The 26,079-nt window shown below is 41.7% G+C and overlaps 1 protein-coding gene across 9 annotated transcripts in view; it reads left to right on the forward strand.

Annotated features, from left to right (window-relative positions):
* The first annotated feature begins 336 nt into the window (after positions 1 to 336).
* The window catches only part of LOC139626431 (epidermal growth factor receptor substrate 15-like 1), a 66,630-nt gene continuing 40,887 nt past the window's right edge, over positions 337 to 26,079 (forward strand). For all 9 annotated transcript variants that reach the window (XR_011692270.1, XR_011692271.1, XR_011692269.1 and 6 more), the window contains exons 1-13: positions 337 to 431; positions 1,243 to 1,284; positions 1,395 to 1,484; positions 7,407 to 7,454; positions 7,674 to 7,769; positions 8,013 to 8,081; positions 8,542 to 8,667; positions 9,595 to 9,654; positions 17,030 to 17,272; positions 21,609 to 21,766; positions 22,695 to 22,851; positions 23,649 to 23,711; positions 25,866 to 25,951. Coding sequence is in view for 6 of the 9 variants with exons in the window: in XM_071486721.1 (XP_071342822.1) it covers positions 405 to 431; positions 1,243 to 1,284; positions 1,395 to 1,484; positions 7,407 to 7,454; positions 7,674 to 7,769; positions 8,013 to 8,081; positions 8,542 to 8,667; positions 9,595 to 9,654; positions 17,030 to 17,272; positions 21,609 to 21,766; positions 22,695 to 22,851; positions 23,649 to 23,711; positions 25,866 to 25,951 (1,265 nt within the window). In the remaining 3 variants the exon portion in view is untranslated. The remainder of the gene's footprint in view (positions 432 to 1,242; positions 1,285 to 1,394; positions 1,485 to 7,406; positions 7,455 to 7,673; positions 7,770 to 8,012; positions 8,082 to 8,541; positions 8,668 to 9,594; positions 9,655 to 17,029; positions 17,273 to 21,608; positions 21,767 to 22,694; positions 22,852 to 23,648; positions 23,712 to 25,865; positions 25,952 to 26,079) is intronic.

Raw genomic sequence — 26,079 nt, forward strand, 5'->3', positions numbered from 1 at the left:
GTGGAAGACGAGTGGTGAAAGTGTGGACCACCTCAGTGTGTCCTCCCTCCAAACATCAGACTATTTCAGACATACAAGCTCAAATCCAACCAGTGAAGGTTTTCATTTTATTGTCACCTAGTTTTTTTTTTTTATTGTGTGCAGCTCCAACACACCAGCAGCAAACATCTGGATTTGTAGTTCTAAAGACTGACATAAGCTACAATGCGGCTCCAGCACAGAAACATGAATGAAAGGTGAACCATTTTAAACTGTAAAGTAATCACACTAAAGAGCTTAGCCTAAATACACTCACTGTTGGACAATGTAGGCGATGTTCCCGGAATGCGAGGCCAGGTTTGTCCACCAGGGGGCGCGTTGCCCTGGAGAGGGAGGGTGGGTGCGTTCCCGCAGCAACAGGGAAGATGGCAGCTCTCACATCTCTGACCCAGGTAAAGATGCAGCAATTTACGACTCTACACTCCAACTTTAGGCTGAGATAATCAGTAGCAGGATACAGTATGTCTCATTCGTGACTATCTATTTTCATTTAACTCGGAACAAAACACGAGCTGGCTTTGAAATGCAGCTAGAGATGAGGCAGTCAGCTGGCCGAGGAAGGCCCGTAGCGGTAACGTTACCGTTAGATAGCGGGCTGGTTAGCCTCAGCTGGCTCCAGCTAGCCGTGTAGCTATTTATCTACGACATAACATACAGATAACTTATTAGTTGTAAATGTGAAGATAATAAGCGCCATGGTTCTGTACGTGCAGAGGCCAGTCTGTGCGCGTACATGTGACAAAGCATCAGACACTGATAACGCTCAGTCTGTAAGTTAGCAAACCTTAGCTAGCCTAGCCTTGATGGCAAGTAGTGAGGGGATGGGGCTGAGCGCCGGGGGGCTGGAGGAGGGCAGGCCGTGCAGTAGACTGCCTGTACACCGAGCTGTGATTCATGGTGCAGAGGTGAGCTGGCTCTTCAGTCTTATCGGTACAGTTCACCGGTGGTGGAGTGACCGTGAGGGCTGATGAGCTGCCTCTGCCCGCTGCATCTGCGCACCAGTCATTTAATACGGTGATGCAGCTGGACCGAGGGCAGCGGAGTTCAGCCGCTGTGCCGCCAGCAAAACCGAAACTACCGTTGAAAGATGATTTGAATGAGCACTGATCCTGGCTGAGCCTCACATTTGAATACACTTCCCCTGTGTCTGAATGAAGCTCACTGATCTGTAGTGAAGTTAATCACATTATCTCTCTGCCACAGTTGTCGAGTGGGAACCCCGTATATGAGAACTTCTACAGACAGGTAAGTGTATGTCAGTTCTCACCCTGATGTATGTGAAACATGTATAAAGCCAGTTGAAGTGGAAACACGTCACACTGCTCTCAGACCGCTACATGTGTGTTTGCTCTCAGGTGGATCCTGGGAACACGGGGAGAGTCGGACCAACAGAAGCTGCCTTGTTCTTGAAGAAGTCCGGACTCCCTGACATTACGCTGGGGAAGGTAGGCAGAGTGTCTGTTTTCTGTGGAGTCAGTGTCACAGCACACAGAGCTGCAGAGGTGTGTTTGTTTCATACGTCATGGCTGCAGTGTGTGGATCTTTATTGTTTTGACTGCGGCTGTTGGTTGTGAGTGGACTGAAGCTCAGCCTCTGGTGTGATGCCGCTGTCACTATTGTTGAAAACTGACCAGGGAAGTGAACTTTCCTGTGCTGCTGGTGTGTATATGTGCACTATTAATAGCTGGAAGGGCAATGTGTCCAGTCTGCCCTGGTATGTTTACAGACCTTATAATCACCAGCCAAATAGCATTTTAAACAAACAAGATAAAGCTGGATCAGTGTTTTTTTATGATCAATAGATAAAACATTTGTCATGACTTTGTTACCTGAAAGACGCCGTTTATAGTGACAAACCCACAGAGAGTTATCATGACTCTGCAGTTTGACTTTTACAGCATCTTTCATCTCATTGTTTTGGTTTAATGCTAAAAATCTCACTGAACCTGCACTGAGCTAAAGAGCTGGGTAATGAGTTTGTGGAGACCAGATCATGTTGTATTTACAGCTTGTTTTGCTGCTATAACAGGCAAATGTGATGTGATGTTGTAATTTGGGAAGTTGAATGTGGGAGAAATCCCACTGCGATGATAGGCTGTAGAAAAAATCCACACTGGCCCTCTGTGTGTGCGCCTGTTGGTCAAGATGCACGTGGGAATGTGTGCGTGTGGTGTGTGTGTGTGTGCCGGACTGGGCTCACTGGCCAATCACTGCACATATCTCCCACACAGTTCTTTCTAAACTGATGTAAACCTGCTCAAACTGAAGCCGAAACTTGGGGCTTTCATGTAGAATCAATTACGTTATATCAAATTGAACAAAAGAACAAAAATGTGTGACTGACTTTTGGTCTGGACTGTTGCCACAGGTGGAAGCACCTGACCACAGCAAAGGGCCTCAATACTTGTGTAATAAATGTAACTATTTTGTTACATTTGTAAAAGTTTTGAAAAATGTTTTCACTTGGGCAAAATAGAAATTTCATGCATTTACAAATTAGGTATATGTGAGACTGTGAGACTTTTTAATGTAAATAAATCACACCTTCTCTGCTCTTCCCCTTTTCAGAGCCAGAATTTATTTCAGGGGCAGTACAACTTTTTCCACTACAAGTATTTCAATGCCATTGTTTCCTTTTTCATTCCAGGTCAAATTTTATTTTCAATGCCAATATTTAATATCACTGTTCTAGCCCCATATGCTCGTATGTCCTTGACTGGCTGGTGCAGTGCAGCCAGAGTTGAGCCAGGTTCAACTGTATTGTCGGACAAATGTGCATTGTTTTTTTTTTTTTTTGCTGGAGCCCACTGCGTTTGAAACCCCACTGTGCCGCCAGACTGGCCTCTTTGAAATTAGCCTTTTTTCATGCAGGGCTAAAGTTGTTGTGAACCCAGCCTGAGGCAGGCCTGCTGTCATCGCCTCTCCCTGGCTCCACCCTGCTGCTGCTGACTGTGTCTTTGTTGTTGTGATACGGTGAATCACAAATAGTAATATTTTATTTATTTATTAGCTTATTTAACCAGAACTCCAGGATTTCAGTGCATTTGCATGCACTTCAGTGACCAGGTCACCGTGTTTTCATGCACTGCAGTCAGCTGGTTGCTGTAAAACCCCATACATGTGCGAATTTCAGAAATCATCAAATCATTTCTCTGCTACTTCAAAAGCATGAGTTTTTTTATTTAACTGTAGAGATGGTAGAAGTGGTTTGTTGAGCTTGCTATTTTTGGTGTGTGTGTGTGTGTGTGTGTGTGTGTGTATGTATGTGTGTGTGGGCTGGAGCAGACTGATGTAGTGAATGGAAGAGAGGCAGAGAGCCTCACAGCATGAGTGTGTGTCTTATTTTCAGTCAAATATTGGGGCGTGGGAACAGACTTGCTACTTGTAGAGTCTATATTGAACTGTGTCAGTGAAGTAATGATAGAAGAGGCTGCAAACTTCTGAGGGGTTGTGTGTGTCTGTGTCTGTGGGCAGTGAGAGGATGTTTCATCGTCATTGTTCCCGTCTGAATTCAGCAAACAGTTGAATTTTCAGTGGTGAAAACTGGAAACAGACTTATTTAGACTTTAGAGGAGACTTGGTGTCAGTGTCAGTCTGTCTTAAGATGGACTTATTGTAGATATGAGAACGCATTGCTTGGTGTGTGATGATCTCTCCTTCCATCCATCAGTCTGCTGTCTGTTGTCCTGCACATGCTAGAAATAGCCAATCAGAAACCTGGGTACTTGGCAGCTGATACATGTTACTGCATCATTATGCACCAAATATTTGTGATCATTATCTCTGTCACATAAACACAGACGTCTGAGGAGTGTTACTCTCACCAGGCTCTCTCAGCAGGTAATAAAATCACATCAGCTAGCAGCTAACATTAGCACCTAGCCTGTTGTGTTAGCAAGATGACTTCTTCTGCAGTTCGTTCAAGAGACAGGCTGCAATGCATGATGGTCGAGGTCGATCCATTTTGGGTACACCTTCTACACTATGTTTTGATCGGCAGTTTTGTAGTGCACTGTATAGTGGATAAAATCTCTAGTGGACAGTTGGAACAGCACCACAGCTGATTGACTCTTCAGTGGGTAAGGGGATGTTCTGAACAGTTCCCTACTCTGATGATGCTAACCAGGTTTCTCATTTACATGATGTTTAAGAGAACAGCTTGCTGGAGAAAGTCAACTGTAACCTGGTTTGCTAAGCGCATGTAAACACACTGATAGATGCAGATAAACAAAACTGAATGCACCTCCACCTAAATGTGACTCACCACAGTTTGCCTCCACCTTTTCTTCTCTCTGACATTTCAGTGTGCTTCTCTCATTACTTACTGCCATGTGGATGGATAATGTGATCAGTCTTTTTTATGTGTTGCCATCTTGTCTGGTGGTCAGTTTAGTTATGAGATGATGGACTCTGGACTGTGTGGTTGTTGTTAAGTGATGTAGCTCCTCAGCTCTCCGTCGATCAGTGATACCAAGTCGACCCTTTTTTGGACCCAGCTTCTCCACAGAGGATGATTCTCACTGTGTGTGTTAGTCATGATGCAAATACCTTTTATTCTTTAATCACAATAAGATTTCACAATAAGAGCTTCTTATCATGTAATAAGGAAAGATTTGAGATGGCATCTGATTACATTTCAATAGCAACTTTTTCATCTGAGTACTTTGTGTCTTAACAAACACGTAAAATGAATTTTCAACCTCATAAAATCTTTTAAGGATTTCTGCAGTAGTTTTGAAACCTGCATTGTCAGGAGGCACTGAATGATTATTTTCATTATAGATTAATCTGTTGTTGTTTCTTCTCGATCAATCGATCCTTTGGCCTATAAAACATCAGAAAACAGTGAAAGCCCATCGCATTATCTAAGGAAACAAGATGACATCATCAGATGTCTTGTTTTGAACTGTTCAAAACCACAAAATATTTAACTTACTATAATGTTGGTTCAAGGAAAATACAAAATTTTCACATTATGACACATTTTTGCCTGAAAAAATTACTTAAACAAGATTGATTATCAAAATAGTTAATTTCTCTCTGTTGACTAGTCTCTGCTGCCCTGCTGCTTTGTTTACGTTGATTTTGAGTCTTCTTCTCTTCTTAGCCTCTTTTACACTGGACTAAAAACCTGCAAACACCTGCTAACATTAGGCTCTTGTCCTCAGTGTGACAGGCTACAATCTGCATTCACTCAAATGATGTAAACACGACACCAGGGTGAAGGCGGTAATTTTCACCCCGTCTCTGTGCTGTGACATCTTTGAGAGCACAAACACTGTGACCACACCTGTCACCTGTCCAGCACGGAGCTGTTGCACCAGAAGCACTGTGGCTACACCCTCCTCTGAGAGTGAGCTGCAGCCCTGAAATAAGTTTTAAAAACACAACCACTGACCGAAGCGAGGCTCAGGCGCTGACAGGAGCAGGAATGAGACACGGGGACACTACGTCTGTGTGTGTGTGTGGGTGTGGGTGTGGGTGTGGGTGTTATCTGTAACTGCATGTGATGACGTTGCACTCTGCAGTTGTGTGTCTGTGTCTTCTCAGTCTGAACAAAAAGGCTAACTCGCCGTGCGAAGTCAAGTCAATCTCCTTCTTGCCTGTATTTGAAAAAAAAAAAAACTGCTTATATGCTTTAGTTTTGGAACAAAAAAGGTGTCTTTGATTCTGAGCATCACTGCCTCCATAGATATCCATTCCTGTCTCTGCACTCATCTACTGTAAAGTATGTATTACATCACCCCTATGGTCATGTGGTGCTGTTGATTATGAGATACACTCATGGCTGTACAGCACCAGTAGCAGTCAGCTGAACAGGATACCTCTGAGAGAAAATACATCAGGCAAGAGTTAGACTGATGTTTATTGTGTTTTGGTGACATCACTTGTTAAGCTGCCTCAGTGCACCTTTAGCTGCTCCACAGTCCACAGTAGCTGAGTGGAATGGATTTAGAGAACAGACTTCTGCTGAGTGTCATGAACAGCTGTACTGCTCATAAAGGGTCCTCTTCATCACTCCTGCTGTTAATTCATAAGGTGCAATGTGTGTTGTTGTTCTTTAGATGGTTGTGAATACATTATCACTGTTTACTGCCTTGTGATAACAAGGTGACTATATAGTTATGAAATATTGTTTAATATTGCGATGATGATATGACTTGTGATAAATAATCAAATACTGAAGTGTGCATATACACTTCCTATGTCCTCCTCTACCATCCTGCTCACCAACCTCAGCCACCACCAAACTGACACCAGTTAATCTGAGTGTAGCTGGCAACTCGCTGGGGATTCATCTGATTGGTCCAGTGGTGTGAGTGAATGGTCTGTGTATCCAGGCTCCATATGATAAGTCAAATGTTCATGTGTGTGAATGCAGGTTTTCTCTAAGCTGCAGTCTACATACAGAAATCTGTCCTTTTAGCTTGTTCATAACAATTTACTATTAGCTTCGTGTTAGCATGCTGCAGTTGTGTGACACAAAGCTCGGTGGATTGGAGCAATTGTTATTGTGTCTTTTCTACGTGTTTAAATCTTGTTGAACTAGTGTGCGATGAAGGATGCTGATTGGCCTTTTACTCACAAAGGTTTAATGACACTGACGGAGCTACGAGTGTATTTGTTGTTCACATGAACAACCTCATGCGATGCCATGAAGGCCTGTGAGGAGACAGGGTCTGAACATGTGCACTGATAATCACATTTGTATGATTCATCTCTTCCAGACCTGGGTCTGTGACAGAAGGCTCTTCACGTGGTGCGATGACAAGTCGCACAAACTAGATTATTTCAATCATAGCCGGCCTTCATGTTGTTCTAGAGAATTTATCTTTCTGTTACTGTGTGTGTGTGTGTGTGTGTGTGTGTGTGTGTGTGTTGCAAACTCAGACAGATGAAGGACAGAGACAGGGAGCTGGAGAGACAGAGACAGTTGGCCTCCACAAACTCCTCCCCACAGGAGGAGGACCTGGGTTAAATGAACAAATTAATAATAAATAATAATAATAATAATAATAAATTCAACCATGTTGTTTGTTTTCACAGGTTTACATGACGTTGCTCTGGTAGCTGCCTGCTGGCTAACTGTCAAATGCATTTTAATATTTTGGATGGGGTTAGCTCATCAGCCCAGATTACATTAGATTGGAAAAATGTAAGAAACCCCAAGTTCAAGATGAGTCATCAAAAACATTTTTAGGTTTTACAGGAAACAAAAATAATAATAAAAATATTCAATTTTAGACTCATGTTTAACATGTTACAAAAGATAAAAGAGTTCACATGAGGACATACAATTCAAACAAGTAAAATGTACTTTTCTTGTGACGGTGTCTGTAAAGCTGTGTTTGTGTTTTGTTTTTCAGATCTGGGATTTGGCTGATCCTGATGGCAAAGGTTACCTGGACAAACAGGTGGGAGCAGATTTCTCACTCAGTGCTCTGTCTGTGATGATCTGCTCTACAGACGTCACAGAGAAAAGCTCATGCTAGCGTGTCCAAGAACAAGAATAGCAAGCATTCACCTGTGCAGGCAAAGATAGAGTATCTGTATTTTTCTGGAGTGTGAATGTTGTTCAGTGTGAGTGATCTCAGGTAGAGAATGAGAGCGTTGATGTGTGTTGTCTCTCTCAGGGGTTTTACGTTGCTCTGCGGTTGGTGGCCTGCGCTCAGAGTGGACAGGAAGTCAGTTCTTCCAGCCTCAACCTCACAGTCCCTCCCCCCAAGTTTGTGAGTGTCCCTTCATTAAAGCTCAAATCCATGTTTTCTCTGGATGAAACTGTTTTTTCAGAATATTGACATGTGTGTTAAAATCAAACCTGCAGACATTACAGTCATTATACTCGTTCCAGTGATGCTATAATGTAATTCAGCCTCGTGTCAAACTCTGAGTATGATCAGTATGAGAGAAGAAGATGTGTGTTTAAACATGTGAAAGATCTGTGACAGCCATCTTTGTTTCTCTGATTTTAGAAGGACACCAGTAGTCCGTCTCTGAGCAGCACAGCATCTGCCCCCTCTGAGTTACACTGGGCCGTCAGGGTGTGTTCAGACACACACACACACACACACACACACACACACACACACACACACGTAAACACACAGCCACCAGAATGAAAGGAATATAGAAGTGTTTCTCAGAGAGAAATAGAATAATCCAACTTCATTACAATATCAATGTATGTTGTCTTTATGAGTTTAATAACAACATATTGTTAATGGGAGATAATGCACAGAGTCTGACAGCATTTAGTTTTTCAAACATTTGTGGTTTTATTCCAGCAGAGGTTAGACTGTCCCTCTCACTACATCAGCTACATCATTTGAACTCTCAAAGATCATGATGGGCGTCTGTCTCATAAACCCAGAGTTTTGTGGCTGTAATATTTCGTGAACCATTCAGGTTCAGTTTGTGAATAAACATGAGCTCTTCTTCAAAAGACAGAGTCAGGCTCATTCAGGCTTGTTAGATAACTGTGTCTGTGTGTTTTTCTTCCAGCCTGAAGAAAAGAGTAAATTTGATGGGATTTTTGAAAGTTTGGCTCCAGTCAATGGGCTTCTGTCAGGAGAGAAGGTCAAACCAGTTCTGATCAACTCCAAGCTACCTCTGGATGTCCTTGGGAAGGTACTGATTTCAGCTGTCTCTTATATTATAATAATGATAATAACTTTATTTATAGAGTACCTGTAAAAACTGAGTTTACAAAGTGCTTTGAATTTAAACCAAGAGCAAGAATAGGCAAGAGGTCAATATAAAAACAGAAAGCTGGATAGTAAGGCCAAACAAACACAGGACAGAAATAAGGTAAAGTGAAAGAGGGAAGACTAAATACAATACAATACTTAAATATATATAAGGACAATTTCAGAGAGAAGATGCCATATAAAAACTATAAAGGGCAATAAAGAGACGATAAGATGACGACATGACATAAAAACAAGTCTATAAAAATGGGTTATTAGAAGTGATCTAAAAAAAGTCACATCTCCTCCTGCAGGTCGTCCAAAGTTGAGGGGCCCTGAGGGCAAAATTACCTTTACATTTAAGACTTGACTTTGGAGCAGCCAGAAGGGCCCTGCCTGAGGATCCAAGCCTGTGTACTGGCTCTTATGTGGTTAACATTTCTGTCTTGTAGCTCGAGGGCCAGGCCCTGGCTTGTGCTTTAAAAGTGATCAGTAAAATCTTTAAATCAGTTCTAAAACAGACAGGGAGCCAATGTGGAGAAATGAGGACTAGGATGATGTGATGTCATCTGTTAAAACCAGTAAGAAGCCGAGCTGCTGCTTTTTGAACTAGTTGGAGGCGGGAGAGTGACTCATGGTTTATTCCAGAGCAGAGGGAGTTACAGTAGCACAGTCTTGAGCAAATGATAATAATAAATATATTAGGTGGTAAATTAGGCCAGTTTCATGATTAAATGACTCATATATGAATAAACATGACTCACAATGTGTTATAGTAACGAAAAATTAATTAAGGAGTAATTAATTACTCCTTGAACTACACTTAACGGCCTCATTGATCCTTTTCCTGCTCATTTGCTGCTGTTAGGTTTGGGACCTGAGTGACATAGATAAAGATGGCCATCTGGACAGAGATGAGTTTGCAGTGGTGAGTGTTATCTTCTTCTTCATTGTGTCTGTATGTGCTTTTGATTCTCTAAAGCCTGAACTAACTGGATAACTACATAAATATGTAGAGGCCACTTGATTAGGTACAACTGTCTGATTCTGGGCTGGACCTTCTGTGCTCTCTGAACAGCCTGAACTCTTGGTGGAGTGGATTCACTGAGGTGCTTGAAACAGATTCTGGTCCATGTTGACATCACACAGTTGCTGCTGATTTATCGGCTGCAAATCTTATGTTCCGCCACATCCCATAGGTGTTCTGCTGGACTGAGACCTGGTGACTGGAGAGGCCATTAAGGTTAACTGAACTCACTGTCTTGTTGGTGGAAGCTGCTTGAGATGATGTCTGCTTTGTAACATGGCGTGTTATCATGCTGTAGGTAGCCATTACAAGACAGGTAAATTGTGGCCTTAAAGCTCCATCCAGTCTAAAGTAAGATGTCCATGTGTTTGTGATTATAAAGCAGTTCTAGGTTCTATATTAATACTGTGAAAGTATCAAAGCCTCAGTCCACAGAGAAATGCACACTGCCTGTATTCAGACACTGAGCCTTAAAACCAGCTGTCAGGACTTCTGGAACTTTGTGATGTCACAACAAAGCAGTCGCTGCTCTCAGCCACGCCCCAAGCCCTGCCCACCTGGACCCACCATCCAACTTTGCAGGATTTGGTTTCTCTGACTGTTTACCTGAAATCTGCTTTATCTTTATTCAGTCACTCAGAAAACAGTCAGCCAATCAGAAGAGAGGCTGCCTCCTTTATATGCTTTGAGTTGCTGACATGTTATTTGCTTAAAAGATGTGAGGTCAGTCACAAGCAGCCTTGTCGGTCACTGTACCACCTTGCTGTACAAGCATTAATAGCGTTATTGGATCTGTGATTATCTAGGACTGTGCAGGTGGAGAATAGTGATGTTTGCCCTGGGGTGTCGGTCAGAACACAGGGTGCTCAGATTCACTTAACTCTATTTCATTAACTTGTATTGTAACACGACAACACAGTACTGCTACCGCTTCAGTTGAGAGCAAACAGAAAGAAGCCAAATATCATATCACTTGGAATACAAATGAAATTTCCCATCATCTGGTTGCTATTGCTCATATGTTTAATTAACAATCCACAGATAAACAGTGAAGTTATAGTACCTCAGTTCTTTTTTTTTTAGAACTTAATTTTTATTCATTTTTTCACAATGGTAACATGACAAGTCAAATTTCCCTTCATGTACATGTTTTCCCTCTGTTTACAGCTGCACATCATCTTAGCAAAATCAACAGTCATGAAATATAGTAGTTCAATAAATGAAAACTAATAAAACATAGGACCAATTACACAGATTTGAAGTGAAAATTAAATAAAAATAAATAACTGAACATAATTTTGAAAAAAAAAAAAAAGATAATTTTAATTGTAGTAATAATTTGAAAGGGAAGAAAAAGAAATAATATAAGTAGAAAAAATGAATGATTTTTTTAAAGGAAGGAGAGAAAAAAAAAAAAACCTCTCTGAGAGCATCAAAAACATCTTTCCAGAAAAGGCTTAATTTAGGACACAGCCAGAATATATGGGTATGATTGGCATTCACAGCACCACAGTTCCTCCAACATGAGCTACCATGTGCTGGTCCCATCTTAGCTGTTATTGTTGATGTTCTGAAGAACCTGGTAACTACTTTCCACTTAAATTCCCTCCATGTGTTAAAGTTTGTGGCTAAGTGAGCTTCAGTACATATCTCCTTCCACGTGTCTAATGATATGTTTTTGTTAGTCTCTACCTCCCATCGCTGTCTTATGTGTTCAGAGTTATGTACATTTGTTGATAAAAAAACATTATATATTTTACTAATTATTTTCTTATCTCCATGAGTTATTTGTGTTATGATATAATAACTTTTCTATGGGGGTAGGTCTTATAAGTTTTCCCCAGTCTTTGTGTGTCGTCAGAAAAGATCTCAGCTGTAGATATCTGAAGAAATCTGTCCTGGGGAGGTCAAATTCGTTTTTCAACTGTGCAAATGTTTTCAAATTATCATCCTTGACTAACTGGTGCAGTTGTTTTAGACCATGGTCTGACCATTTCTTAAAACCAGAATCTAAAGTGTTAGGAGTGAGGGTCCTCATAAGTCCAATATTTGTTAATGATGAAAGTACCTTTGGCAACCCGAAGGCTGACTGTATTTTTTTCCAGATTTTCAAAGTGATTTTTGTCCAGTCCGCCATTTCTTTTATAGAAGTGTCTACAAAGGCCAGATTTTCCAAAGGCTCTGGGCACATACTTTTCTCGATATTAAGCCATCGTGTAAAAGTACCATTCTGGATCCAAACTATAAGTGGCTTCATCTGTGCAGCCCAAAAATAGTATCTTAAGTTTGGAAGTTTAAGACCTCCGTCTGATTTCAGTGACTGTAAGGTTTTAAGTCTAATTCTAGGGCGTTTTTTTTGCCATATAAACTTTGACATCATTTTGTCAAGGTCATCAAAGGTTCTTTTAGGAATTTCCACAGGTAGCATCTGAAATAAATATAATAGTCTAGGCAAGACATTCATACGGATACTTTCCACACAGCCTAGTAGAGAGAGTGGAAGTGCAGACCATCGTTCAAAATCATTGCTAATGTGTCGAATTATTTTAGTGTAATTTGCATCATACAAATTATGTAGGGATTGGGGAATATAAATACCAAGGTATTTGATGCCTTCTCTGGGCCACTTAAAACCACTTTGCAGCTTAAAACTTTGTGAGACAAGACTGTTTACATCCATTGCCTCTGTTTTGTCCACATTAACTTTATATCCAGAGTAGAACCCATATTTAGTAATGAGCTCCTTAAGATGTGGTATGGTGGATACGGGTTCTCTTAAGTACAGCAAGACATCGTCTGCATATAATGATATTTTGTGTTTTTCTCTATTTATTATAGTACCTTTTATGTTATTATCATCTCTAATAAGCTGAGCTAATGGCTCTATGCTTATAGCAAATAGTAAGGGTGATAAAGAGCAGCCTTGTCTGCAACCTCGTTCTAGTGTGAACCTCTCTGATCTGTACCCATTAACCCTCACAGCTGCTTGTGGGGATGAGTAAAGCGTTTGTATCCAGTCTATGCAGTTAGGACCGAATTTGAACCGTTTTAACGTTTGAAGCAGGTATCGCCAGGACACGCGATCAAATGCCTTTTGTGCGTCTAAAGATATGATTACTGACTCCAATTTCTTGTCTTTCTGATGGGATATTATGTTCAGTAGACGTCTAATGTTATCTCCATAATATCTTCCGGTGATGAACCCCGTTTGATCAGGGTGTATGATTTGGGTAATTATCTTGTTGACACGTCTAGCTAAGATTAGGGTTAGTATACGAAGGTCTCCATTCAACAAAGATATTGGTCTATAAGACTGACAGTTGGTGGGGTCTTTACCCTCTTTATGAATTACTACTATGGTTGCCTCAGTCCAGGATGGTGCCATAATTTTGGACTCTAGGGCATATCTGTATGCTTTTAGTAACAGAGGTGCCAACAGGTCTTTAAAGGCTTTATAAAATTCATTGACAAATCCGTCTGGACCTGGACTTTTGCTATTCCTGAGTGATGAAATCACCTGTTTTATTTATGATTCCTGTATTGGCTTGTCTAATTCTTCAGCTGATGAATTTGTTAATTCAGTTACTTTTATATGTTTTAGGTACTCCGATAGTTTTGTGTCATCATTGCATGTATCCGTATTCTTATATAATGATTTATAGAATTCAGCAAAGGCCCCTGCTATTTCGTTCGGTTTTGTGGCCATATTTGCTTGTGATTTTATTTTCTGTACGACATTTGAGGATTGCTGCTTTCTCAATCTAAAAGCTAATAATCTACTTGCCCTGTTTCCATATTCATAATATTTTTGATTTATGAATCTTAAGCTTCTCTCGATCTTGTCTGACAGGAGGCTATTAAGTTCTCTATGATTTGCATTTAGGTCGTTGGTGACACTAGTTGTTGCAGATTGTTTATGTTTCTGCTCTAACATTTTTATTTTATCTTCCAATTCTCGTTGTCTTGCCTCCCTCTCTCTTTTCCTTGCAGATGAGAACGAGATAATACAGCCTCTGATATATGCTTTAGCGCAATCCCATAATATTAGGGGGTTCGTTTCTGGTGAGGCTTTGGTATCTAGATACGTTTTGAATTCTTCTATGATGAAGGAAAAACATTTTTTATCATTAAGAAGAGATGTATTAAGCCTCCATTGTTTAGTTGTTGGTCTATGTCCTATATCCCATTTCAATAAAACAGGTGCATGGTCAGAAATAGTGATAGGCAATATCTCAATGTCTGTTATCCTGTGCAATTCTGCTTTTGGGGTGAGGAAATAATCTATCCTAGAATAGGATGCATGTCTACTTGAATAGAAGGTGAAGTCCCTGCCTCTTGGAAACTTACTTCTCCATATATCAACCAGACCTGCTTCTGAAATTTGATATTTAAGCATTTTACTCATTCGGGGCAGGGGGGCTTTAGAAGATGGTTGTCTATCCATTAACTGAGATATTACACAATTAAAATCCCCTCCCATCAGAAGCAAGCCAGTACTGTACTTTAATATTGTATTGAACAGTGTTTTAATAAATCCGGGCTCATCTTCATTGGGTGCGTAAACATTTATTAAGGACACCTCTATGCCATCAATTACTCCATTAACTAAAATATATCTCCCCTCTGTGTCTTTATGTATTGAGGTTTTCGTAAAATTAATTTGTCTGTGTATAAGGATGGAAACTCCTTTCTTTCTCCCTGAGCGGTGAGAGGAATAATATACTTTGTCTGCCCATGACTTTAACTTCTCGTGTTCTATATCAGACAAGTGCGTCTCTTGTAGGAATGCTATCTGGCAGTTAATTTGTTTTAGCTGGTTTAATATTTTCTTTTTCTTAATTGGACTATGAAGACCCTTCACATTATAGCTTATGATTTTTAATTTATCCATTACTCAAAGTTTAATTTATACTTTAATTCTTCATTACTAAGCAGAGGAGGAGAGGCGGGTAGTGTTATCAGGTAATACAACCGAGGAGAGTGGAAGAAAACAAGGTAATGACTACAGCTGCATAGGGGTTTTTTGACTTTGATAAGCAAGATGGTGATGTAGGTGAAGAAAGGGAATGACTTTGTTATTATATTTAACTCAGGATCCCTGAAGAACAAAGGGACCAGAACAAGAACATAGAACCAGTTATAACTATAGTTAACAGATATGATAGTACTTGGGACCTTGTCCCTAACTGCTAAGCAAGCAGAAAATGTGCACAGTAGATTGGATTTGACTGTGCTTTGGGTGCGCTTAAGACACAGAAAGAAGAAAGTAAAAGGAAAAAGAGAAGAAAAAAAAGGGATAATCATTCATTCATTCAGGCTCCTGCAGAACATACATGTGTCAAGTCAAACAGCTCTTCACAGCTATAAACATGAATTACCTGTGGGCTATAATCAAGCTCTGACATGGTAACTGTTTATGTAACTTAAATGATAATAGTGACTAAACTAATGAGAGTGAGAGCTCCTTATATCGCTCATGGGGCATACATTTAGTTAAATGACGTAGTTGGCATTGTTAATGTCCCCGCGTGAAATTTCACGAGTGAGCCAGTGAAAGGGGGAAAAAAAAACAAACAAAAAAACTGGCTCGTAAGATTAAAGTCACTCGTCATTATCATGGTCAGTTCTCATCTTTTTTTTCTAATCTTACATGTAAGGATACACTCAGCCTTCTGTCTCTGTTGCTGGGAGGGTATTCTTCACATAGTCCATGGCCTTCTGGGGGTCCACAAACTCCGTGTCCTCGTCCTGGTGTGTGATCCGAAGCCTGGCTGGATAGAGTAAGCCGTAGCGGATCTCTTTCCGACCTCGTAGTGCCTTCCGGACGTCCGTGAACGCAGCTCTGGCCTTGGCAACACCGGCGGTGTAGTCGGGAAATATTGCGATGCGGTGTCCGTTGTAAGACAGCGGAGCTTTGTCCCGGGCTTTCCGCAGGATCTCCACGGCTTCTCCATCGTAGTGCAGTTTCGCGATGATCACCCGTGGCTTCTCTCGGTCTCCATTATTCCTGGGGCCAGTGCGCGATGTGAGCGGTCCACCTTTATATCCCGGTCCAGTTGAAGGACTTCTCTGATAATTTTAGCGACCGCTTGTGGAGAGCTGGAGTTCGGTTGCTCGTCTATGCCTGCTATCCTGATGTTGCCCCGTCTCATTCTCCCCTCCATGTCCTCATATCGGTCTTTGAGAGTTGTCACCTGGCTTTTAAGGCTGGATACTGTGGCTCGTAGCGAGGTTACTTCATCGGACCATGTGGACAATCCGCCCCCATCTCCGTAATGTCTGTTCTGATCTGGTCGGTTCCTGCCCGCATTGCTTTTGTAGTATTGGCGACTTCTGACCTCATTCCTTGCAGTTCCGATTTAAGTGCGTTGAAGTCATCCGCCAGCGCACTTTGAGTTCATTCCTTATGATTTTAGAAAACTCTCCTCTCAGGGAGGATAAGACCTCCTCTTTTATAGCTTCAGAGGTCATGTCTGAGTTTTCTGGCCGAGTGGGCGTGGGCTGGTTCGGTACACCTAGCGTTCGCCTCGTGGTAGGTCGTGAGCAGTACCTCAGTTCTAATATACACATAGAAGAAACACTTACAGACTTCTTCTTTGAGTTGAAGTGCAAAGAAACCATACAGAACGCAGACATTGTTCTAACACTCGATATGTGCAGTTAAAGTTTATGCGAGTCACACGATAAGTAGATCAGCTGAACCTCTGTTCAACATGAACAAATCAACCAAAAGGTATCAATATCTGATCAATTAGAAATATCTAGTTAATTGTCAGAAGCACAAGACTCACACCACATGGATGTTGGTCAGTCCACTTAGTGCCCTGTTCTGATGATGTAGCCTACCTCTTGCAACATCTCTTTACTAATTACTGCTGGCTGCGCTGAGTGCATGTGCTTTACATCTGCACAGTCCTGCCACAGGAAGGCGTCTGTGCAACAGTCGACAGCCTCTGCAACAAGAGGCGATAGAATCAGTTATTGAGTCTGCTTGGTCAAATCACATTTAAAGCTGCTGAGAAATGTCAGATATTTGAAAACTGTTCTTTTGGTTCACCTTAATCAGTGAACAATAATCCATAATCAGAAGCTGTACTAGTGCTAATACAGTGAAACATTTAAAAAAATCTGAATGATCTGCATTCTGTTGTAATTGTGTTATGGTTCAGTACTAGTAATGTAAGGTGTAGTTTGACTAATAAAAGGTTTGTGACATATATAAAAACTATACATACAGTCAGTGAGTATGTACTCATAGCAACATGTGCTCCCCCAGGCCATGCACCTGGTGTACCGGGCCCTGGAGAAGGAGCCGGTTCCTGCACTGCTCCCCTCTGCCCTCATCCCTCCGTCTAAGAGGAAGAAGAGTCTGGGCTCAGTGGCTGGCTCTGTGCCTGGACTGCCTGCAAGCCCTCCACCACCTAAAGACTCGCTGCGCTCCACGCCCTCCCACGGCAGCATGAACTCACTCAATAGCACTGGCAGCCTGTCGCCCAAACACACACTCAAGTCTGGACAGGTAACGCTACACTAACATACACACACACCACACACACCTTAATCACTAAACACAACAGTCCTTAACTAGAAATCTTACTGGTGCAAAACCATTGTTAGGGGACAAAAATCAAAGTAATAATCATAATAGATGCGATACAGAACATTATAGGAAATCATCACAGAGAAACTGTGACATTTTAGTATTTCAATTTTACTAATCAAGAGCTACTCACCTCTGATTGGGCTGAATGTGGGATAAATATTCACTGTGTGAGTGTAGTAATAGTAAGCAAAAATACAAATGAATTAATACTGGATCAGTATCAGGAACAGCAGATAATCACTATACATTCTGTGTCTGGACTGAAGGCAAATTACAGATTTGGACATAATAGTTTTACAAAAGGAAGGAAGGAATGTTCCTGTCATGTTTTTCTGGGACAATCCCTGTATTATCCTTCATTACTGGGTATTTGCAGATAGAGTCAGGTTTGCCTGTATTTATATTTTAAAATAACAGCTGTAGCCCACTAAGTCTGGCATATATCAATTTTATGAGCTACTTGATCCAAATGCTGGAGGACCTGGTTCACAAATATAAAATACCGTATTTTCCGGACTATAAGGCACACTTAAAAGCCTTTAATTTTCTCAAAAAACGACAGTGTGCCTTATAATCCGGAGCGCCTTATATATGGATTAATTCTGGTTGTGCTTACTGACCTCGAAGCGATTTTGTGTGGTACACGGCGCTCACGGCGCTCTGTCAAAATGTTTTAGTACGACTTTGGTAAACTACAAAGCCGCACCGCTTGCAGCATTACGGCTATCGTAGTCAGGAGCGTCGCGGAGTAATACATACTGTGCTGCACCATAATATTACAGTGTGTGTGTATAAGGACCTATAAGGAGTTATTGTGAATACGCTAACGTTTGATTTAGCGGTATCAGACTGTGTTTTTTTTTACATGTTACAACTGAACAAGTTTGGGAGTTATTGTGAATACGCTCATTAACGTTTGAACAATGTTGAGAGTTATTGTGAACGCGTTTAATAAAGTTTGACTGACTTATCTGACTGTTTTGTTTCGCTTAATGCGCCTTATAGTCCGGTGCGCTTTATATATGAAAAAAGTTTGAAAATAGACCATTCATTGACAGTGCGCCTTATAATCCAGTGCGCCCTATAGTGCGGAAAAGACGGTATCTTAAGTTTTATCTTCAACTATTGATACAATGTTAATGAAAAATTAAGTGTGAGAATGCTTCTCCCTCATTGACACAGTCAGTCAATGATGCACCCAAACAGTTTTCACATTCACACTCTCATGTCTTTAAATACTTGTTCTGTGGAGCCTGGTGGTGGTGAAAGACACACTGCACAGTAGAGTACAGGAAAGATGGGATCAGGTTTTTTTAGGTTATTTTTTGGGGCTTTTTGCTTTTATTATAGTCAGAGTGAGAGAGAGACATGAAAGTTGGGGAGAGAAAGGGGATGACATGCAGCAAAGGGCCACATGCTGGACTTGAACCTGGGCCACTGTGGTAAGGACTAAGCCTAAATGGTATACACTCTACCTGGTGAGCCACTGGGGCGCCCCAACAGAATCAGATATTTAATGGCTTTATTTAAGATGATACGAGGCTTGGATCAGCCCAGATACGGACCCCCAGGATCTCCTCGGGACATAATAATCATATGTGTTAATAGCAGGATGTGCTCCTCAGGCCCTGCATCTGCTGCACTGGCTGGCATACTGGGTTATTTACACCATATACACTACACTAATAAACACGCACACTCATCTGGACAGGTATTGCACACTACTATGTGATTATTTGCACAGAAATGGTTTGTTTGAAGATTTTCAGTCAGGTTTTAGAGTCCATCATAGCACAGAAACAGCTCTGGTTAAGGTTACCAATGATCTCCTCATAGCTTCAGACAATGGACTTGTCTCCATACTTGTCCTACTAGATCTTAGTGCTGCATTTGACACCATCGATCATAAGATTCTATTACAGAGACTAGAACATATGGTCGGCATTAAAGGAACCGCACTAAGCTGGTTTAAGTCATATTTGTCATATAGACACCAGTTTGTTCATGTTAACAATGACTCCTCTATCATCACAAAAGTCAGTCATGGGGTTCCACAAGGTTCTGGGCCAGGACCAATACTCTTCAGTCTATATATGCTTCCTCTAGGAAACATTATTAGGAGGCACCAGATAAATTTCCATTGTTACGCAGATGACACCCAGCTGTACTTATCCATGAAGCCAGGTGAGACTAACCAGGTAGCCAAGCTTCAGGTGTGTCTTAAGGACATAAAAACCTGGATGAGCAGTAATTTCTTACTCTTAAATTCAGACAAAACTGAAGTTATTGTAATTGGCCCAAAACACCTCAGAGATACACTATGTGATAATATACTGACTCTGGATGACATCACCTTGGCCTCCAGTGCTACAGTCAGAAACCTTGGTGTCATTTTTGACCAGGACTTGTCCTTTACTTCACATATAAAGCAAGTCTCTAGGACAGCCTTCTTCCACCTGTGCAATATTGCAAAAATGTCTAAAGGATGCTGAAAAGCTAGTTCATGCATTTGTTACCTCAAGACTGGACTACTGTAACTCTTTATTGTCAGGATGTCCCAAAAATTCAGTAAAAAGCCTCCAATTTGTCCAAAATGCGGCAGCACGAGTAGTGACAGGAACTAGGAAACAAGATCACATCTCTCCTGTGTTAGCTTCTCTGCATTGGCTCCCTGTAAACTCCAGGATAGAATTTAAAATCCTCCTCCTCACCTACAAAGCCATTAATGGTCAGGCACCATCGTACCTTGGAGAGCTTATAGTTCCCTATTTTCCCAATAGGACACTTCGCTCTCTAAATGCAGGTCAACTTGTGGTTCCCAGAGTTTGTAAGAGTAGAATGGGGGGCAGAGCCTTCAGCTATCAGGCTCCTCTCCTGTGGAACCAGCTCCCAGTGTGGGTTCGGGAGGCAGACCCCCTCTCTACCTTTAAGATCAGGCTTAAAACTGTCCTGTTTAGTAAAGCTTATAGTTAGGGCTGGCTCGGGTATGTCCTGACCCATCCCTTAGTTATGCTGCTATAGAGCTAGACTGCTGGGGGATTCCCATGATTCACTGGGCGCTCTCTCTCTATTTCTGTCTCTCTCCCTCTCTCTCTCTCTCTCGATGACTTCATGCCATTAACTTTGTATTTTTTCTCTCCCGTAGTTTGTGCTTCTCCTCTCTCTCCCTCTCTCTGTCCTCATTCTGCAGGTATCTCTGCCTCGGGAGCAGCAGGATCCAGATCCACCACTACTCATCATTACTATTAACCACTGTTATCTGTCATTATTATTGATAACACCATTACCTACACAGCTGTTCCTGGTCTCTCTCTCTCTCTTCTCTCCTCTCTCCTCTCCCCCACCCCCTCTTTTTTATCTTCTCCTAAACCCAACCGGTCGAGGCAGACGGCCGCCCACCCTGAGCTCGGTTCTGTTGGAGGTTTCTTCCTGTTAAAAGGGAGTTTTTCCTCCCCCCTGTCACCAAGCGCTTGCTCTTTGTGGGAACTGTTGGGTTTTTCTCTGTAACAAAGTAAGGTCTTGACCTTACCCTGTAAAGTGCCTTGAGATAATGTATATTATGATTTGGCGCTATACAAATAAAATTGAATTGAATTGAATTGAATTACAGCTGGGTGGTGTCAGAGACCTTTGATAGAGCTGGATTCTAACATTGTGGATAGAATAACAAATGGAGCCTTTGATATAATTCAGTGACTCACATACTTAGGCCTGCCATGATAACTACTTCTGCTGGATGATATATAGTCCCAGAAATAAACCTTATTATCGTGTAGACCATGTCATAGCACTGATATAATGATATAATAGCATAATAATGTAAGTGCACCCTCAAGAACATTCAGACATTGGAAAAATAAAAAAATATTAAAATATCCTGAGTAAATAAAACATAAATAATAATACAAAAACAAAGTTGACGTACCTGTTTGTTGGTGTTAATGGGCTCAGTGTTTCCCACAGGTTGAGGATTTACCTGTGGTGGTGGGAGGAGCAGTGTGTGACTGATGTGCCTGCAGAGCTCATGCAGTTAGAGAGGGAGAGTGTAACCCAAGTTATTCTCTGTAGCTACAATTTACAGATGTCCCCTAAATGCCTCATGTGCACACTGACAGTGCACACTACAATTTACAGATGTTCCCTGAACGTCTCACAGGTGGCTGCGCGCAGAGAAGCCTGTCATGTAAAAAATCCAGTCTACTTCTTTGTACAAAATACAACAGAGTCTGACGTATTCCTCTCTCTGTCTCAGCATGTGTTGAACTGGGTGGTCCCAGTGGCAGACCGTGGTCGCTATGACGACATCTTCCTGAAGACGGATGCTGACATGGATGGTTTTGTCAGTGGACAGGAAGTAAAGGACATCTTCATGCAGTCTGGACTTTCCCAGAATGTCCTTGCCCATATATGGTAAAGATCAGCTCGGCTCAATCTCAAGTTTCAAGCTTGAGTTAATATATTTGGTACCACGCTCTAATGAAGCAGCATTTATAAAGGGTTCCTAAGTTGTAAATGATGTCTTTAATAATTGGTAATAATTAATTTAGTGCTGCTTCAAAGATCAGTTATAAACCAGTAATGAGAACAAGTTTTGTGTTTGGTGGTGATGTTTTTATCTGTCGGTAATTCACTGGTACATTTTTTCATAAATGGATTTTCTTCCAGACCCTTTGCAGTCCTCTCTGGCAGTAAGTGGTCATATGGTCTAATCAGTCAAGTGGATTTTCACAACCTGGCAACTCAAAAGTTCTCATTGATGGCTTAAACCTGATCCATAAAACCGAGCCACTAGTAAAGCCATTATTTATAAAGGGTGCCTTATCAGACAGCGGTACCACTAGATCTGCCAGTTGTCAGATTCTGCTTTAGCAGAAAAGGCCGACAGGTATTTATTGTTTTTAAATGGATCATCCATGCTAAGTATTTGGTTTTCAACAGGACAGAGGTCAAATTTAACACCCTGTCATGTGTCAGGACAAATCCCATTCACTCTAAGCATAACTATCAGCTTATCAAGTGCTTAATTGAACAAGCTGCTTTGAAGGTTTGATTCAGTTGGTTTGATTTATTCAGATAAAGGTCAGCCAGAGTCAATTTTTTACGAATGTTTTGCAAAATGTTTCAGCCACAAATGTGTGGGTATGTTGATTTTCTGCAAATATTGTGTAAATGTAATATGATCTGTTGAAGAGAGTGAGTTTATACACTCTCTTCATTCAGCAGTTTCTTCTTCTTTTTCTTTTGAAAATCTACTCAGTATAACAGTCAGTGTACAGAGTATAACTGAGTCTGTTGACCGTCTGTTGACCGTCTGCTGACCGTCTGCTCCTTCCTGCAGGGCTCTGGCAGACACGAGGCAGATAGGCAAACTGACCAGGGAGCAGTTTGCCCTCGCGATGCATCTCATCCAGCAGAAAGTCAGTAAGGGCATTGACCCTCCACAGGCCCTGACTGCTGACATGATCCCCCCGTCTGAAAGAGGCACTCCTGTGCCAGTATGTCCACACACAAACACTGCATGTTCACTAGAGCTTAGTGAGCTGTCTGTATAGTGTGTATCTCATGGGGTGGTTGCTGGGTTGTCAACTTATCGTAGGGTTGGTGGTTGAATCTTTGACAATACACTGAGCCCCATAACGCTGTAGTGGACAGACCAGCACTTGTGTGGCAGGGTGTGTGTGTGTGTGTGAATGGGTGAATGAGTGAATGACAGGCAAACAGTGTATATATAGTGCTTTGGATGAAAGCACTATATAAATACATCAACTTTAACATGTACATTATGTGGTTTGAGACTGTAATATTTGTAAATATTATTATCCCTCTGTGGTTACTTGTGATGATGGCTGAAACAATAGCCAGACTTCTTAAGAGGAAAAAATTCAAAGTCACAGTAAATGAACTGGATCTGTCCTCGATGGAGGTACATATCTATTATATAGTAGCACCTCAGCTCTTCCTCCCTCAGGGTTACTTCATTCTTGGTGTTTGGTGGAGGTGATCTTTATATCATTGTTTCTTCAGTTACCCTCTGATCTTCCACGGCTCCATAGAAATGTTAATGTAATGTGAATGTTCTTCATATGGTCAACACGACTGCTAAATTAGAGACTGTTTTATCTTCACTTTAAAACATGACATAATACTAACATCAGATATCACAACACAACCTGGTGAGTACTGATGCCTTTTTCAAATGTCTCTAGAAGTGTCTCTGCTGATGTAGGACAGAGTCATTACTTCCTGTTTGATTATCATAGTCAGTAACTAAGTGATTTCTGTGTGGCTGCAGAGTATGTCAGGATACATGACCCCGGTGGGATCAGAGATGGCTGCTCTGTCTGAGATGAGGCGGGTGAGTGCAAACTTGTTCTTCTCTTCTTTTCTCATCTTTCTCCTGCACATCAGGGTCAAGGTGTGAGGATTTGTCTGTAGTCATCCTGTTTCTTGAGCTGTACCAGTTTCACAATGAGGCGAAGCTTCTCATAGTGGCAAGAAAAGTAAGTGAACCCTTGGAATATGTGTGCCAGCGTTTGTGTCTCCCTGCCAGAGCCTCTGTCGCAATTCCAGTTGTAGGCCTTTAAAGTTTTAAAGGACTGTGGAAAGTCTGTTTTTATTCTCACCCTTGGTGGCTTCAGCCTCATTCTCACCCTGACCACCTGGCTCCAGTCCACATGCAGTTCTCACAACATCTCTGTAAATACAGTGGGCGTCCAGCTGGGATGACTCCAAAACCACAATGCAGACTAATGAGCGCAGTAACTAAGAAGCTCAGAGTAGCAGCCAGAGACTTAAAGGAATCATTGGAGCTGGCTCACATCTCTGTTCATGAGTCGAACACACACAGATCATGGAGCATGGTGTTCACCTCAGAGGAAGCTGCTGCTCTCCATGAAAACATCACTGTGCCCCTGACGTTTGTCAAAGAGCAGAGTGAGTCTCCACACGCAAATGTTTTGTGGACTGATGAGATTAAGGTTGAAGAGTTTGAGGAAAAAACATCATCCTAAAGTAGGAGCAGGGTGGAGGGAGTATCATGACTGGGGCTTTGCTGCCTGGACAGCCCCACATCATTGAAGGGAAAATACATTTATCATGGTGCTGTATCTCACAGGATGATGTCAGGGTGTGTGTTCACCTGAAGCTCAGGAGAAGCAGATGATGCAGCAGAACAATGATTCTGAACATCAAAGTAAATCTACCAACAAAGAAAATCCACCTTCTGGGGGGGTCCAGTCAGAGTCCAGACTTTAATCCAGCAGAGATGCTGTAGAAAGAGCTGCAGAGATCCGCTCACACCAGACATCCTGAGCTGAGTGCAGGTCTGATCAGCAGCTTGTTTGAGGCTATTGGTTCAACCAGTTATTAAATCCAAGGGTTCATTTCCTTTTTCACCAGCTCTGTGAATGTTAAAGATGTGAAAGATTATAACTGTGATATTAGCTTTGTCTGTACTTGTGCCTTAGATGAAAATTAGGTCACATGTTCTGAACAATCAGTGCTGAGAAGCAGGTAATGTCAAACTTCTTCTTTCCACTGTATTTGGTGAACAACTTCACAGTGTGACACACGTAGAAATGAAAGTGGGTAATGTGAGGGGAGGTAAAGCAAAGAAATCATCCCTCACTCACTCACTCACTCACTCACTCACTCACTCACATTTACTGCCCACTGTTGTGCTCAGGTCTCATCCTAATTCTTGTGCTGCTGATGTTTCTGCCTCTCCCCTCTTCCTCCTCTCTCAGGCTATAATGTTCAAGTTGTGGGTAGGTAACATGGAGCGACAGTGTATGATCTATAAATGCTTTCAGTGGCTGGTTGTTCAGGCTGATTACTGGAAAGCATTTGGAAAACATTTCTCTGTTCCAGTGCAGTGACAGTCTCACCCCACCACCTGTCTGCTGCTCAAGGGAAGATTCAAGATTGGCTTTAGTTGGCAGTCAAACTTTTAAAATCGGTGTCTTTAATAAAGAAGGTGCAGTCTTTGGTGGCAGTGGTTTGTGGCTGTGGTGTAAATAAGTTCAGTCAAATCAAGAGCATCGTGTGTCCGAGTGTCCCAACACTACTCCAGCTTTAAGGGCTGTGTTCTCAGTTTGATCATTGTTTGTTCTACGCTCTTGGACTAGTGTCACAAAGAAAGGCTGGTTAAAAAACTAAAGCACCCTCATGAAATCATTTTGAATGTTCTCAACATGGCTGAATACTATTGATGAAATCATACAATCCTGAATCCTCTCTGTGGCAGAGGTGGTGACAGTCCCCCACATGTTGGTGAATGGCCCAGCTCCCACCTTCTGATTCCACCTCTGTGGTGCTCCTCTCATTGACCACTGGTTTCTCTCCTGTCCTCTCTTTACCTCTCTCTCCTTCCTGTGGCCTGGTCTACCATGGCTCAGTTGGTGCCATTTCATCAACCCACTTTCTTCAACATATATGCTTTACTTTGCCAACCTGTTGTCTTTTTGTTGTCCTCCTCTCCTCTTCTTTCTCTGCTTGTCTCTGTCTACAGGACAGCTCCAGTTCCGTGGGTTCAGGGGAGTTCACAGGCATCAAGGAGTTGGACGACATCAGTCAGGAGATAACCCAGTTACAGAGGTAACAAATACAATGACTGACATCACCTGATTAATGTGACATCACTGGAAATATGAACACTTTGACTGTAACAGACTTTTACATTACATCACATTTAGCTCAAGTGTAACGCTCTAACATCAGGAGAG

This window comes from Trachinotus anak, unplaced genomic scaffold (genome assembly GCF_046630095.1).
Source record: "Trachinotus anak isolate AG129_WGS33_773 ecotype Australia unplaced genomic scaffold, CSIRO_AGI_Tana_v1 ptg000010l, whole genome shotgun sequence".
Lineage (NCBI taxonomy): Eukaryota > Metazoa > Chordata > Actinopteri > Carangiformes > Carangidae > Trachinotus > Trachinotus anak.